At 41.3% G+C, this 15,771-nt stretch overlaps 1 protein-coding gene across 5 annotated transcripts in view; it reads right to left on the minus strand.

Moving 5' to 3' along the window:
* Positions 1 to 15,771, minus strand: part of CFLAR (CASP8 and FADD like apoptosis regulator) — a 51,774-nt gene that overhangs the window by 13,157 nt on the left and 22,846 nt on the right. For all 5 annotated transcript variants that reach the window (XM_043444936.1, XM_043444937.1, XM_043444933.1 and 2 more), the window contains 5 exons: positions 14,721 to 14,856; positions 13,649 to 13,734; positions 9,762 to 9,819; positions 6,120 to 6,169; positions 5,353 to 5,434 (listed from right to left, as the gene is read on the minus strand). In XM_043444936.1, coding sequence (XP_043300871.1) covers positions 5,353 to 5,434; positions 6,120 to 6,169; positions 9,762 to 9,819; positions 13,649 to 13,734; positions 14,721 to 14,856 — 412 coding nt within the window. The remainder of the gene's footprint in view (positions 1 to 5,352; positions 5,435 to 6,119; positions 6,170 to 9,761; positions 9,820 to 13,648; positions 13,735 to 14,720; positions 14,857 to 15,771) is intronic.

The raw sequence follows: 15,771 nt of genomic DNA on the forward strand, positions 1-15,771 counted from the left end.
ATCTCATCCTCTATCGTCCCCTTCTCTTCCTGCCCCCAATTCCTCCCAGCATCAGGGTCTTTTCCAATGAGATGTGTATAAATGCATATAAAACAATAACTGACATGTCACATAGAGCAGTAGGAGTTTATGTAAAATAGGAGATCAGAGTAGGGAAAGTCAGTGAGGTCTGAGACACCTGAAGAGGAAATTATGGGAAAGGTGTAATTCAGCTGCGGTTCCCCCCAAAAAAACACCAGGGCAAAGGAAAGGCCTCCAAGTGGAAGGAAAATGGTGAATAAAGACAGAAGCGGCGGGGGAGCGGCGGGCGCGGCGGGGCGGAGCGGAAAACAACAACAACAACAAAAAAAAGACAGAAGCATGAGAAGGGAAGTGGGGAGTGGCGGGGCGGGGCTTGTATAAACCTGACTTTCCATTTGTTCAGATACACCAATCAGGGGGTTTTACTGGACAATCCATTTACTGGACACACAAAATTATAAGCTACTTTACAAACGTCATTTTTTTTTAGCTACACATGATGACTAGTAATTCCTTCCAGACTAGCTTTTCTTAGGAGAAAACAATATTAATAATAAACATGTCAAGTGCATGTCAAGAGAAGCTTCTGTGGTCCCTCAGGCAGCCTTAAAGTCCTCTGCTTTTCCACATACCCACCACGCCTTTTCCACAATTCCAAAACTCCAGAATCTGAAAAACTTAAGTTCTTTTCCCTAATTTGTTTTGTAGCAAAATCTTTCCTGAACTGATGAAAAGCTATTTATAGTCTTTATTCCACTTAGTGCAAATATCTATTTCTTTTGCTGTAGAAATTATCACAGATTATGGGGCACTACCCTAGACCCCACTGGAATGTTCTATAAATTACAGTATATGTACCACATCATTGTTCTGAACTCTTAAACTTTTAAATTTTGAAATATAAGGGTCTCCAATAAGGGCTTGTGGACCTAAAATTCTTCTTTATATCCTAGATTTATGCTGTCTGTGAAAAAAGGGTTTGCTATGTAGCACTGATTTAAAGGGTTTCCCAGGTAACTCAGTGGTAAGGAACCCGCCTACCGATTCAAGAGATGCAGGTTCGATCTCTGGGTCTGGAAGATCCCTTGGAGAAGGGAATGGCAACCCACTCCAGCATTCTTGCCTGGAGAATTCCATGGTCAAAGAAGCCTGATGGGCTGCAGAACCCCAGAACTGGGGTTCGCAAAGAGTAGGACATGGCTGAGGGCACACACACACACACACACACGCGCACTGATTTAAAGGGAAATTTCATTAGTGATGCTAGGTTTCCAGCTGAATGGTTGCTTAAGTCTCAGAGGATAAGAATGCTCAGAAAGGGCTTCCCTGGTGGCTCAGTGGTAAAGAACATGCCTGCCAATGCAGGAGACACAGGATCGATCCCTGATCTGGGAGGACCCTACATGCCGCAGAGCAACTAAGCCCATGTGCTCCAAGTACTGAGCCTGTGCTCTAGACCTAGGAGCCGCAACTGCTGAAGCCCACATGCCCGAGAGCCCACGCTCCTCACAAAGAGAAGCCAGCGCCACGAGAGGGCCATGCACTGCAACTCGAGAAAAACCTGAGCAGGAACCAAGGCTCAGCACAGCCAAACTAAACAAGAATGCCCAGGAAAAAAAGCATCCACCACAGACTTCCTGGCTCCACACACCCTCCCCCTGCCCAATTCCCAGGAAAGCTATCTTTAAGAGTCTGCTAATGCCGTGGAAGTTGAGAGGGGGAGGCTTCATCTTCCTTGGCACTCAAGCTGGCAGGCAACAGTGGCTGCTCTATGGAAGTGAAGCCTCCATCACCATCTCAGGTCAGACTTCCATGTGTTTTCAAAGCTCAGGAGCAGAGGCCACCATGGCTGCTCTGATTCCCCTTGCTGAGATTTGTTTGTATCTATCAGTATAGGAAAATGCTGCTGATTTGGGTTGTCAACCGATTCCATTAAGCAAAATTGAGGAAAAGGGCTGCGTAACCCCAAGGAGCAGCCAAGCTCCAGTCAACACCCTTGCAAAAGAAGCTCTCTGATCAACTTTCGGCCTTCAGAACCACTGCTGCTCTGTTAGAAGAGAACGTTTACTTGCGCAAATTTCCCAGAGACATGTGCAGCATCAGTTAGAGAAATCTACATCTTAGCCTAGCTAAAAGAGCACACAAAAATCTTCAAGCTTTTCAGAAACAGTGACAGAGAAAAGACGAATAAACACATCCTCTTAAAATCTGCAAACACCATCTTTCTTCATTCAGTCTAAAAACCCCAGCCCCAAGGTCAAGGTCCAGAGTCCACGTGTCTGTGATCTGGGGCTTTCACTTCTCCCCTCCTTAACAAGATGCTCTGTCAGGGCACCCTGAAGCAGGGCCTCGTGTAAGCCTAGCTTTGCGAAGTCTCTGACACAAGTGACTCAACAGTGAGGACGCCAGGCACAAAGCCACTGAACTGAGACAATTAGCCCCAAATCCTTAAGCCTCTACGTCTGCTCCAAGAAGAGGTTACTGACTTCTCTAAAGATCTTCTCAAGAATGAGCCACTAATGAAAAAAAAAAAAAACCTTAAAAAAAAAATTTTTTTAAAGAATGAGCCACTATACCTGCTTCACATAGGGCCATGCATGGTGTTTTGCACATAGTAGGTGCTCAATAAACATTTATGGAATAAAGGAAGAATAAATCTATAAAGCTTTGGGGAAATCACATACTCTTCGGATAGAAGTCTCATTTTTTTTGAGGACAGGAACAGATAAGTGTAAGGGAGTCTGCTAAATTCTACAGGAACAAAGGAATGGTTTTAGAAACATACCAAGACCAATAGAGTTTGTTCCTTCGTTCATTCACCCAACAAATATTTACTGAACTCTCATGTGCCATCCAGTTCCAGGTTCTGAAGACACAGAGCAGAGGCTCATGTGGCTAAAAACAGAGGCTTTGTAGTCAAGCTTTCAAATCCCAGTTCTATTCCTTAATGAGAAAAGATAGAAAGGGAGTTTACTGTGCTCTGGTTGCTCATCTTGAAATGGGGATAAGAGTGATACTGTGCAGGGGCCCTGCGGGGCCCTGCATTTCTTTGATTATAGAAAACAGCCTTCACCCAGCTTCCATGACCCTCCCTGAGTTCCAATGGGCAGATTCCAGCAGCTGTTAATCAGGAATGGAAGGAATGGAGGGAACGCGAGACCAGGGAGAAACAAAGTCAAGGACTGTGTTGGTGCAAAGTCCTGCGTACCCATCAACAGACAATATCTTTGAGCTATTTTGCAGATACTGATACAGGCCTCTGGATCCCAGTTCTCTGGTCCCTCACTGGTTTGGGGTCAGGGTCCATGTGCTAAGCTCAGCCATGGCGAGTTCTAGCCCAGTGATCTACAACTAAAATTAAACAAACAAAATGGACAAATAACATTAACCAATGTCCACAAAATGGATATTTTAGTGCCTGATAAATGTGTGTGTGTGTGTGTGTGTGTGTGAGGCACTGCCCTAAGTTCTTAACAAGTACGACTCACTCACTCTTCCCAATCTCCCTGTGAGGTGTGTCCTGTTATGAACTCAGTTTACAGAAGCAAAATAGAGCTACCGAGAGGCTAGAAAAAGTGCCCCAGGGAACCAACTAAGACATGGCAAAACCATGACTCACACCTACGTGGTGGAATCCCAGAGCTCAACTCTGATCGTAACTCTGTAACACAGAAAAATACAAATACACGCTCCGTCCCGGCCCACAAGAGGGTCATAACTCAACAAGGGACGTAGACACTGGAGTTTAGCCACGGAAATCACAAGTCATGGCTTTATCTTTGTGATTCTCCTCACGCAACAGCTCTACATCCTACACCAAGTTCAGTTGGGAACCTCTCGCTGATGCGTGAAACCAAACTGGTGACAACTAAAACAGGAGGACGATCACACAATCTCTTTCTGAGAAGGTATTTCCTCATTTTTAAGTGAACACTAAGGGCTAAAACAGAAAGAACAAATCTTGTACATCAAATACACCTCCGTTTAAGAAAAATAAAAATAAATAAATATGGGACACATCTATAGCTCAGGAGATAGCATTTCTCACATCTAACCAAATACAGGACAGGAGAGAGTGAGATCATATCTGAAATCCCAGGAAATTCAGTGTAAGAGTTGCTAACTGGACCTTTCTTGGATTCTCTTCCCATAAAACTCACCATGGTAACATTTAAATATACATATTTATTTTTACTTGTTTGGCCACACCATGTCTTAGTTGTGGCATACAGGATCTTTGATCTTTGGGGGGCATGCAGGATCTTTAGTTAAGGCAGGTGGATCCGGTTTCCTGATCGGGGATTGAACCCAGGCCCCAGGCACTGGGAGCAGAGTCATAGCCAGTGGACCACCAGGCAAGTTCCACCATGGTGACATTTTACGTGAGCCTAAAAAACACAGTTCTGACCCATTCTAAGAGAATGTTGCGAAGCTGGAAAACTGTGGAAATAAAACGATCAATCCTTTCAGGAAAGAGATAAATAATGAAACCAAATTTTATTGCACATATATAAGCTCTTCTCCTTATTTTTTGATGCATCACCAATGATTGATTCAGTTCGAGTCAGACATCCAACGACTGAGCAAAAGAATCCATTCAGATCCAAACAAGGATAAGCAGGTAGTATAGACTCAGGCCAATAACCAAAGGCCAGGGTGGCAGACACATTGCCTCTAAATGAGCACAAATTTATCCTATTTTTAATATTCCCCAGAAAAGCTTTTCATCTAGGTGAAATGATGGGGCATCTGATAATACTGAAGCCCAGAAAAACCTTCAATTTTTAACCCCTCTTTGGACTTCAGGACTCCTTCCTGCCGCAGCATCTAGTATGGAAAGACAAGACAGAACCTCCCCAACTTTCACAAAATTTGCCTTTGTGCCCGAGACAGCACTGTGGGTTCCTCCAGCTCCCTTTCATTTTCCTCTTGACACACGGCTAGCCTCAGTTCCTTGTCTACTGTGGTTGGAAGGGGCCATGAGTTCTAACCAAAGGATTGTGGGTAGAAATGATACGTATCACTTTCAAGCCTGTCCCTGAAGTCCTTCTGAGCTCCTCCACTCACTTCCTTCACCCACCAGCCATACACAGAGGATCCAAAGAAACCTCCAAGCCCTCAGACGATGACCCCACTGACGTTCACCTGCAGTGACGCTCCCCAGCCCCATCCCTACCAGACGTGAGTAAGAAACTACCCTTCCTGTGTGAAACCACATTTCTGGCAGTGGTTTGTTAAACAGCAGCTAGTGTCGACGCCTCTGATGAATACTGCTTGTGTGTGCCTCGATATCACCATGGGCATCAATTCACCTGGAGCATCCACACCTACCTGTGTCATTGCCGATGCAGTCAATTATCAGGCAGATTCCCAGGGGCTTGCTCTGCATCTTATATCTCTCTTCCACTACGTGCTGGAAAGGAAAGCAGGGATTGTCAAAGAAGCTAAACATTGTTCTCTTACCTCAACGTCCCACCCATACTATCTTTTCTTTTGGATTTCCTTAACTTTCCTTTCGGCAGATGAGTTACTCAACAGGCACAGGCTGAAGTCACCATGACTGACATTTCCCGTCAACATCAACCAGTTATTTTAGTTTCTAATTAGTTTTAATGAAGCCCGCAGTCCCTTTACACATTAGCTTTGTGACATAAAGATAACGTAAAACACAGAGAAAAGATGGGTCATAAGTTTCCACAGCAACCTGAGTTTGTACAAGTGATATTTTTCCAAACCCACACAAAAGCAGGCCTTCTATTGCCTTCTGTTATAGAGAAGACGTACCAGCATAGAAAAAGTCATAACAAGTCAAGGTTCAGGGTCACTGCTTACTTATTTACTCAGCAATCACTCAGCTGAGAAGAGAAATGCCACTTTGGAATTTCCCTGTATTCCAAAGTTCACTAATGGCAATCCACTTCAACATCTTTTTCTTTGCTACATCCAAGGTTCCCCTTTAGAACAGAAGAGTTCTCAGAATAGCATCCTCAGCATCCTTCTGTCACAAAGAATTCTTAATAGACAGATATTTGTAAAGCCACCAGTGTTCTCCACAGATACTGTGCTTACACTACCAAGTCAGATCATTTATTCTGTACCTGAGGCAAAAATGCTCCTGATTCCTGAATGGATCTCTTCACTGGTTCTCCTGGGGGTGAGAGAGAAATCATTAACAAAACTGAAGGAGAACTAGGACTGTTCCTAGTCCCTGCTGGCTTTTATGCCACACCTGTTCTCTTTCCCGATTTTCTTCCCCCCACTATCTCTTTCTTCCCCAGCTATACTCAGCCCCAAGCTTCTAACCTCACACTGAAACACTTAACTAACTGATAACAAAACACAAGTCACCATGCTAAACAGGAGTTGTGTAGAAAACCCACCTAAATAGAAGTGAAAGAAGGTTCTCCCTTGCCCTTTTCCAGGTAAGAACCCAGTGACGGGGGAGTTTTTAACCTGAGAGGGAGAATTTGATAAACTTACTTCCCAACATATCAATAGTTTTACTGCATATGCTGAAATTGCACACAATGCCTCAAGGGAACAGCCTTAGGACTCAGAGAAGGAAAAGCTTTTATGAGTTTGCCACTTAATGGAAGAGATGGCCATGTTTTCTTAATCCAGTGTCAATGGAAGATTGTAAAATAAAATGTCAATGGCAAGATATCGGACAGTGGGCTTAGCAAATGTAGATGAGCCTAAAGCAAAGTAGATAAAAAATGACTTTACTAGTCCCAGGGAAGTGGAGAAACCACCCATTTTGAAGCCATGAAGGGCTGGCTGAAACCCTAGCACCATCACTGATAAGCTCTGTGATCTGGGGCAAGTTTCTTCCTGAAGTCTCAGGGTTTGGTGGGGTTTTGTTTTGTCTTGTTTTGTTTTTTAATCTCTGAGATGAGCACCTAATTTATAAGACTGCTGCAGAAATGAGGAATAATATCTAAAGACAAGCAAAGAAAATGCCAGTGTTGGTCAAGCTTGGGGAAATGAGCACTTTCAAATGGTAATGCTGTATAAGCCGAAACAGAATTTTTAAGGGACAATTAGCAATACCCTTTAAACCAATGTTCTGCTTCTAGAAGTTTATCCTAAGGAAATAACAGAACAAGTGTGCAAAAATGTCATGGAGAGGTACTGAAGGACTGTAATGGCCCTAAGCTAGAAAGAGCCTGAAAGTCTACTAACAAGAAACTGGTTAAATAAATAATGGTACATATAATAGAATACTATGCAATGTTAAAGCAGATAACAGAGATTTTATGTACTTGACATGAAAACATATGTAGGATATATTAAGAGAAAAACAGATTACTGAATAATATGTTTAATATTGAGCCAATGTACTTAAAATCATGTATTTGTGTGTGTATATTGCATATATTTATTAGAGGTACACAGATCAAACATTAATAGTGGTTATGTCTGAAACTCAGAATTAAGAGGAAATTTTCACTTTTTTATATTTTAACAATCATGGTTTGACAGAATTAAAGGAAAACACACAAAATAATCTATGTAACATGTCCATCTCAGTTCAGGGTACTGCAGTTCAGTTCAGTTCAGTTCAGTCGCTCAGTCGTGTCCAACTCTTTGTGACCCCATGAATCGCAGCAAGCCAGGCCTCCTTGTCCATCACCAACTCCCGGAGTTTACTCAGACTCATGCCCATCGAGTCGGTGATGCCATCCAGCCATCTCATCCTCTGTTGTCCCCTTCTCCTCTGGCCCCCAATCCCTTCCAGCATCAGGGTCTTTTCCAATGAGGTAACTCTTCGCATGAGGTGGCCAAAGTACTGGCGTTTCAGGGTACTTAGCACTTACTAAAAGTGTTAATAAATTATAGTTATTGCAATCATCATCCAGTTGAAATCTATTTGAAAGTCCGAAATAATATGAACACTTGGTTTGATTATTTTAAACTTCTATTAGATTGAGGGCAAGTTATCAGGATGCTTTTCTCTTTTACCAGCAAATGAACCATATCCAGGCAAGAGCAGGCAACCAGCTCTCCTAAGGATCTGCAGGGTTATTGAGAGCTCCTCTACCTCACCTGTATCATTACCATTAAGGATAAATCGGCCATCACAGAGCCCAGTGGAAAGAGCTCTGATTATTTTAAATTCCTATCCAAATCTACCAGGTCTCCCAATTTAAACAGCTAACTCTCACCACCCTCACCGGTGTTTTAAGAAACATGCTGTCAGAAATTAACTCACTCTTCAACAGCTCTGGCTGGAGGGCCGACTTTTATGCATGGAATGATGGACATTCCACCTGCTCCATCTGGCTGATGTGGGCAGAATGTTTGGAGGTGCACACAGACAGTATATTGGCTGAGTCAGGGGATGTTGGCAAGGGGCCTGCCACATAAAGGAGGCTTCCATCCAGCCACCACCCTGCTTGGTACACTCAGGATCGCCACTGCACAAAGGACAAATTCCAAGCTCCTCAGGTAAGACTGAGCCCTCCTGACCTGTCTAAGCAGCCCCGCCTCTTAAGTACAATCACATCCACTACAGTAAGACTCAGCCCTCTCTTCAAGGAGGACTCAAGACAAGCAAAAAGTACCCTTCCTGAAAATGATAGCATCAAGAGCTGATGTTTTAAGAGTGATGACAGAGATCTTACATCCCTTAAATCTTTTGGTTGAAATGACTCAGTCCAGTCGCTCAGTCACGTCCCGACTCTGCAACCCCATGGACTGAAGCACTCCAGGCTTCCCTGTCCATCACCAACTCCCAGAGCTTGCTCAAACTCGTCCATCAAGTCGGTAATCCCATCCAACCAACTTATCCTCTGTCGTCCCCTTCTCCTCCTGCCTTCAATCTTTCCCAGCATCAGGGTCTTTTCAAATGAGTCAGTTCTTTGCATCAGGTGGCCAAAGTACTGGAGTCTCAGCTTCAGCATCAGTCCTTCCAATGAACACCCAGGACTGATTTCCTTTAGGATGAACTGGTTGGATCTCCTTACAGTCCAAGGAACTCTGAAGAGTTTTCTCCAACACCACAGTTCAAAAGTATCAATTTTTCAGCCCTCAGCTTTCTTTATACTCCAACTCTCACATCCATACATGACTACTGGAAAAACCATAGCTTTGACTAGATGGACCTTTGTCGGCAAAGTAACGTCTCTGCTTTTTAATATGCTGTCCTGGTTGGTCAGAGTTTTTCTTCCAAGGAGCAAGCAACTTTTAACTTCATGGCTGTAGTCACCAACAGCAATGATTTTGGAGCCCAAGAAAATAGTCTATCATTGTTTCCATTGTTTCCCATCTATTTGCCACTAAGTGATGGGACCAGATGACTAGGTTTTTTTTTTTAATTCTTTTATTTGTAGAGGTGGCGAATGTCATCTTACAGTATCTACATTTATTAAATGGGCTATAAAACAAGATCCTAGTAACCTTTTTTCTTCTTGCTCCTAGATATTTGGTTTAACATGGCTTATGACCACGGCTCGATTAATGTTTAACATGGCCTGGTTATAGTTCTGTTTGAGGTATAAATGTCACATCTTTTAAAATATATAGCCAAAATGATGAAGTCAGAGGTATTTACATTCAAATAAGCTAATTTGATGGATAACTAGAAATGCCAATGAATATACTTTAAGAGTTTAACTGTTCATTTTGAGAGCTTAATTAAAATATGTAGATAAAGGAATGGCCAGCTCTAAACATGCAACATTTTGTACTTGAATTATCAAGCATTTATAAAGGCGAATATAAAGAAAAGCTGGTCTTACTTTGAATGTCAGGTCGTCCCATCATAAGCCTTGGTTCTTTACTCCTGCCATTCTGGATCTTCAAACATAAAAAACAAGGTCACACTCCCCGTTCATTTTTCAGAGGCATATTATATTACACCTCTTTAAATATCTTGATAGGATTCTTACTTAGGAATAAATAAATGTATCACATCCACTGTTAAATTATCTAAAGAAAACTAGCAAGAGACATTAATTCCATAAAACTATAGTCTATGACCAAAACAGCAATTCAAAGTAATACAATAAATGTGTCAATATATTCAACTAGCATGTTAGAATGTTTCAAAAACAGCTCAATAAAGTCAGACGTCATGGTACAAGACAGTTGCCACAATAACTCCAAGTTAGAACAAGCTGTTGGAACTTGCAACAATCAACATTCTGTGTTAAAGATCAGGTCATTCACCCTGATCTTTAACACAGAGGCAAGGCAGAGGTATGATTAAGAGTGGGCGTGGAATTCTGCCACTTATTAGCTATGTAACTTTGAGCAAATTCTTTAACTATATGTCTGTTTATCTTCAAAACGAGGACAATAATAGTACCTACCTTATAAATATTTTTGAGGATTACATGTATACAAGGCACTCAGCACAGTGCCTGTTAAGCATATGGAAGTGCTTAATAAATGTCCAGTTTTTATTTTTCTATGATGCCTAGCTATGCGTAAGCCACATGTGGGCGTGGCTCTTGAACATTAGCCACCCTCTCCGAGGGCCAGAATGGGATGAATCAGAGAATGAAAGATTGAACAGACCCTTTCTCCTCCAAGATGACAGGTCCTGTATAAGGCACACATAGCACATACTGTCAAGCATCTGATACGCTCAGCTTTCAAATGACAGCTCTCCTCTGAAGCTACCCTAGCCAAAAGAGAAAGTACACTATTCATTAAGCTGTGTCTAGAGCTAAGTCTGCGCAGCTAAATCAAAGAAAACACATAAACTGCTTTTATCAGTAATAACCAATGACTTAGCCAGAGGATAATGATATTAGAATCTGGAACCCCACATGGGTGTGCATTCACTCTTACATACTATTAAAGAGATACAACATCAAATCAAAGCTAGATTTACTCTAGATAAATATTAAAAAAATTATAGTACAGAGTTACAACTTTTTTTTTTTGGCTGCACCGTGTGGCTTGCAGGATCTTAGTTCCCCAACATGGGATCAAACCTGTGGCCCTCTGCAGTGGAAGCACAGAGCCCTAACCACTAGATTGCCAGGAAAGTCCCACAATTTGTTAATTCATATGTTGGTATCATGTGTCCTACAATGCCACTGCAATTTTTTTAATAATAAAGAATGTATTTGAAAACCATTCAGCCAGCTTGAACTAACTGCAATGTATCCAACATTTCACTCAATAGTTGAGAACATTCTTCTTTTTTTTACAAAGTGCATATAGCATTCACCAAAACAGACTGTATAACGTGCCATAAAAAGCAAACAAAAAACTCAGTGCGTTCTGAAGGACAGAAATCATACAGAGCAATTATTTGACCAAAACAGAATTAAATTATAAGTCAATAATAACAAGGAAATGTTTATATCTCTGGAAATTAACTTTAACATTTCCAAAGATATTCTGTCACATAAAGGGAAGTATTTGAACTCAGGGGCTAAATTTGGACGAAATTTTACAAAGAGATGGGGCATTTAGAATAAAGAGATAGGACATTTAGGGTGGGGTAAGCGGGTAAGACTTCTCTAAGGGCATCCAGGAATCTTTGGAATTTGGGATGGCAAATGCTACTGTAATTTTAAAAGCACCTTTGCAAACTTGTATGAGTTAACATCCAGGCTCCTGAGTCTTGTGAGGAATTCACTGAATTCATACGCCATAGTGCCTGCTAACTAAATGAATGCATGACCAAGGCCACAGATTAATATAGCAAATTTAAGGCAAAATTTACAGAGCATGTGGGTTCCTAAAAAGCCACATAGACAGTGAATACAATTACTTGCATTAACAAAATAGAAAGGCAATAATGAAAATACGGCAGGCTTTTAACTAAGAATGACAGTATAATTTCTGTTAGATACACCATAGCAAAGAAAGTTCAGAAAATCTGGATCTGAATCCTAGATCACTGTTCTTTCATGATTTGGTATCACAGAGGTTCAGAAGGACAAAGAAAAGCATATTTAATTCTGGAAAAAATACACCACGGTGTGGAAGGAGTATGGATGGGCCTAGGTCTGGCGGTAGGTAGAGTGGGCACTCAATGTTCCTTAGGCCTGAGTGAAAGTTGCTCAGTCCTGTCTGACTCTGCAACCCCATGGACTATACAGTCCATGCAACTCTCCAGGCCAGAATACTGGAGTGGGTAGCCTATCCCTTCTCCAGGGGATCTTCTCAACCCAGGGATTGAACCCAGGTCCCCCACATTGCAGGCGGATTCTTTACCAGCTCAGCCTCAACGGAGGCCTTCTGGTCCTTAGGTCCTTAGGCCCTTAGGTCCTTAGGCCTAAATGTCCTAATTTATTTAATGAGAGGGTTGGGCAGTTAATGCCTACCACCATCCATCTGAGTTCAGAAATTCTATTGCTTAATGCTCTCTTACAACTTATCTTCTCCACAAAACTATTTTTATTACAGGTACAGTCAATATTTTCATCACATACTTTTAGGAAAGTGCTTATGATTTAATCACAAATGATAAACTGTGGTCCTAACTATATATTCCCTATATCCTTATATGTGGATGAGGATGAGATTACAGTAAGATTAAATTCTCAATATAAAAAATTAACCAAACGATTATTCTGATGATGACCTTGCACTGCTGACTAACACGACCACCAGAAGTGACTATCTGTTATTTATGATCACAAATCAATCACTCAGTGACAAAAACACTTTTACACTTTTGTTGAAATCACTAAAATAAGCTCAATGAAAAGCAAATGCACAAAGAGGTAAATACAAGGATATTTATTTTGAAGTACTGTTTTATAACAAATGATTAGAAAAAAATATAAATCCACATATATAAAACATATTGTGATACATCTAGAAAGTGAAACTATGTCCAATCACTAAAAACAATGATTAAATAGAGGCAGTCCCATATGATTCATACGAAAAAAATTTCTAAGAATTCTCAGGTCAGGACAGTGGGCACAGTGTGCTACCATTTGTAGAGAAGAAAAAAAATAAAAATTAATATGATATGTGCATAGATTATCTCCAAATGGTCAGAGAAGAAAATGGGTAACAACAGCTGCCTCTGGGGAAAGGGACTGGGTAAGAGGAAACATACTTTAAAAATCATTTTAGCACATTTTGAACTTTTTGTCCATGGGCATGTCCTACCTATTTTTATCTAAAAAGTTAAATTCTCTAGACTTCCTTGGTGGTCCAGCAGTTAAGAATCTGTCTTGCAGTGCAGGGGACACAAGTTTGATCCCAGGTCAGGGACCTAGATCTCACATGCCACAACAAAGAGTTCACATGCTACAACTAAGACCTGGTGCAGCCAAATAAATAATAAATAAATACTAAAAAATAAAAAGGCAAAATTTCAAAGGGACACACAAACAATGGAAAAAATGTCTGTATATGTGTATACATAAGCACACAGGGAAAAAAGACTAGTGGGGAACAACTATTAACCTGGGGGTGATTTACATTCTTTCCTTTATATATAGTTCTCTGTATTTTCCAAGTTATCTCAATAAACACATTAGCTTTGAAATTATAAGAATTTATACATATTTTATAAACAAATGCATATTTCTGTCACAATTTTTTTCAGATGTTAAATTTGAAATACATGCTAGGAGAATATGTACATTTTTATTAAAGATATGAAATTGTTTCATGCCAGGATTCCACACATTTGCCTCAGACTCACCCCTAGTGTATATGAAGGATCTTTAATACTCAAGTTTGGCAGAGATGCCTGGAGAGCATTTACATAATTTTTGTCCGGTCCTTGAGCTACAAGCAGAAGAGAGGCACTGAGTTAAGATTGACAAATTGTCATCAAATGAATCTTCAACAAAGGCTCAGTTCAGAGTCAGTCATGATCTTTCAAAATACCCAAAACTTTCCAGCCACTTACTGAACTCAAAATGTCAGATCAGATGACTCTTCTCACAATGTCATTAAGAACAGACTAAAAGTGCTACTCCTATTCTTGATCTTGACTCATTCATGGGCATGGGGGAGGGCTGTATGCAGATCACTGGGTATCAGTCACGCCCTCAGGCTCTATGGTGGCAGTAGACTGCTAGCAGAGCCCATACTGAGTGTGAGTCTAAAAGACATGGGAACTGAGGGACGGGATGGGGAGGGAGGTGAGAAGGAGGGTCAGGATGGGGAACACATGTACACCCATGGCTGATTCATGTGAATGTACGGCAAAAACCACCACAATACTGTAAAGTAATTAGACTCCAATTTAAAAATAAAATAAAAAATAAATAAAAGACATGGGAAGGGGTGCCATGAGAGAGAAGGCCAGTGTGAGCTGGTCCCCTTTATGGAAGGGGTTCAGCAGACAAGATGCCCCTTTCCATGAGGAGGTTATATGCAAGGCAGTTACAGGACCCCAGGGACAGGATGTCTCCAGAGCTTGGATGGTGGTCAGGCAAGGCAGCAGGGCGTGGCATAGACTCAGCAGCCCTGAGTGCACACAATGCCACCGGCCAGTGCAGGAAGCTGGGTGCAGACTCCTTCCTGAAGCCCAGAATGTTAACAGCTGCTTGGCGGCATTTTATAGAGGGCCAAGACTCTGTCGTCAGGGGTGCTGGGTGATGAAGTTAGCAGATACGGGGTATAGAGGATATAAAGGATTCCGATGGCTAGCCTCAGGCTGGTGAGGGCCATGGACATTCGGGTTCTGTACAATGAATCTCTACCAACCTAACCCACTACACATAGGCACTTCCTTAGGCCACAGAAAGGGCCAAAATGCTGCTCACCTGACTGCCTGTATTTCTGGATTTTTGTCTTCAGGTCTATCCTGTTGATGTTCCTCAGGCATTCTTCTAACAAATCCAGTTGATCTGGAGCAACCAGATTTAGCTTCTCCAATTCAACCATAAGATCCAAGAAACTCTAAGAGAACCATCAACAAGAAACAAATGTCAGTAAGGCTGACCATCAGGCCTCATATGCAACATCAGGCTGCATAATTTATGACAACAAGAAAATATGACCAGAGGAGCCCTCTGAGTGACCTTCAAGGATCCTAAACCAGACTGCTTTGTTTTATTGTCTCTTCAAGGCCATGAGCAAATTACACTCCTAGAATTTACCCAGAAAAGAGGTAAGTCTTTGGGGGGTGCCAACTGCACCTAGGTTGGGAATAGATGCATGAATCATTTTTTGTATGAAGGATTAAGAAAGCAGGCCGAAAATAAAATCCTCCTGCATTAATTCTCTTCCCAAAAGCCAGGCTGGTGTCATACTGAAAAACTCTAAGGGATTTACTGAAAAAGGGAAGTGAGAAGGTAGCTGGGGAAATGGTTTTACTAGAAAAATTCTAAATGATATAATCTTGAAGTTCCTAAAATGTTTTAATCAGTGCTGGAAATTCCAGTTCATTCTGATACAGTGGACAGACATGAGGTGGTAAAATTATAAGGTGAGGGTATTTTGCTACTTGTTCAGCCTGGAACATAGGGATTGCAAAGAGAACTACATTTCAGAAATAGGCATCACTTTTGGTTTTATTTTCTTTCTGTTTAACATTTGGTTACCAATGTGCTATCTTTATTTTTCAATTAATAATCATAATTAAATCTACATAAATGATTGAGAAATAAGTAGATTAGGGGATGCCAAAAAATGAGTTCTATTTTTTTAATTTTACTTTCCATTTTGCATTTGATAATGGGGGCATACAGTTGCCCTATAGATCTCAGAAATGAAACAACAATCATTAAGAAACATGAGGAGATTCTTAAGCAATGATTTACCAAAGTCCTCAGAAGCAGGTCCTTGATACTAGAGACCCGAGCTTTTCCTGGC

The sequence above is a fragment of the Cervus canadensis genome, chromosome 24, assembly GCF_019320065.1.
Source record: "Cervus canadensis isolate Bull #8, Minnesota chromosome 24, ASM1932006v1, whole genome shotgun sequence".
In the NCBI taxonomy this organism is placed as follows: Eukaryota; Metazoa; Chordata; class Mammalia; order Artiodactyla; family Cervidae; genus Cervus; species Cervus canadensis.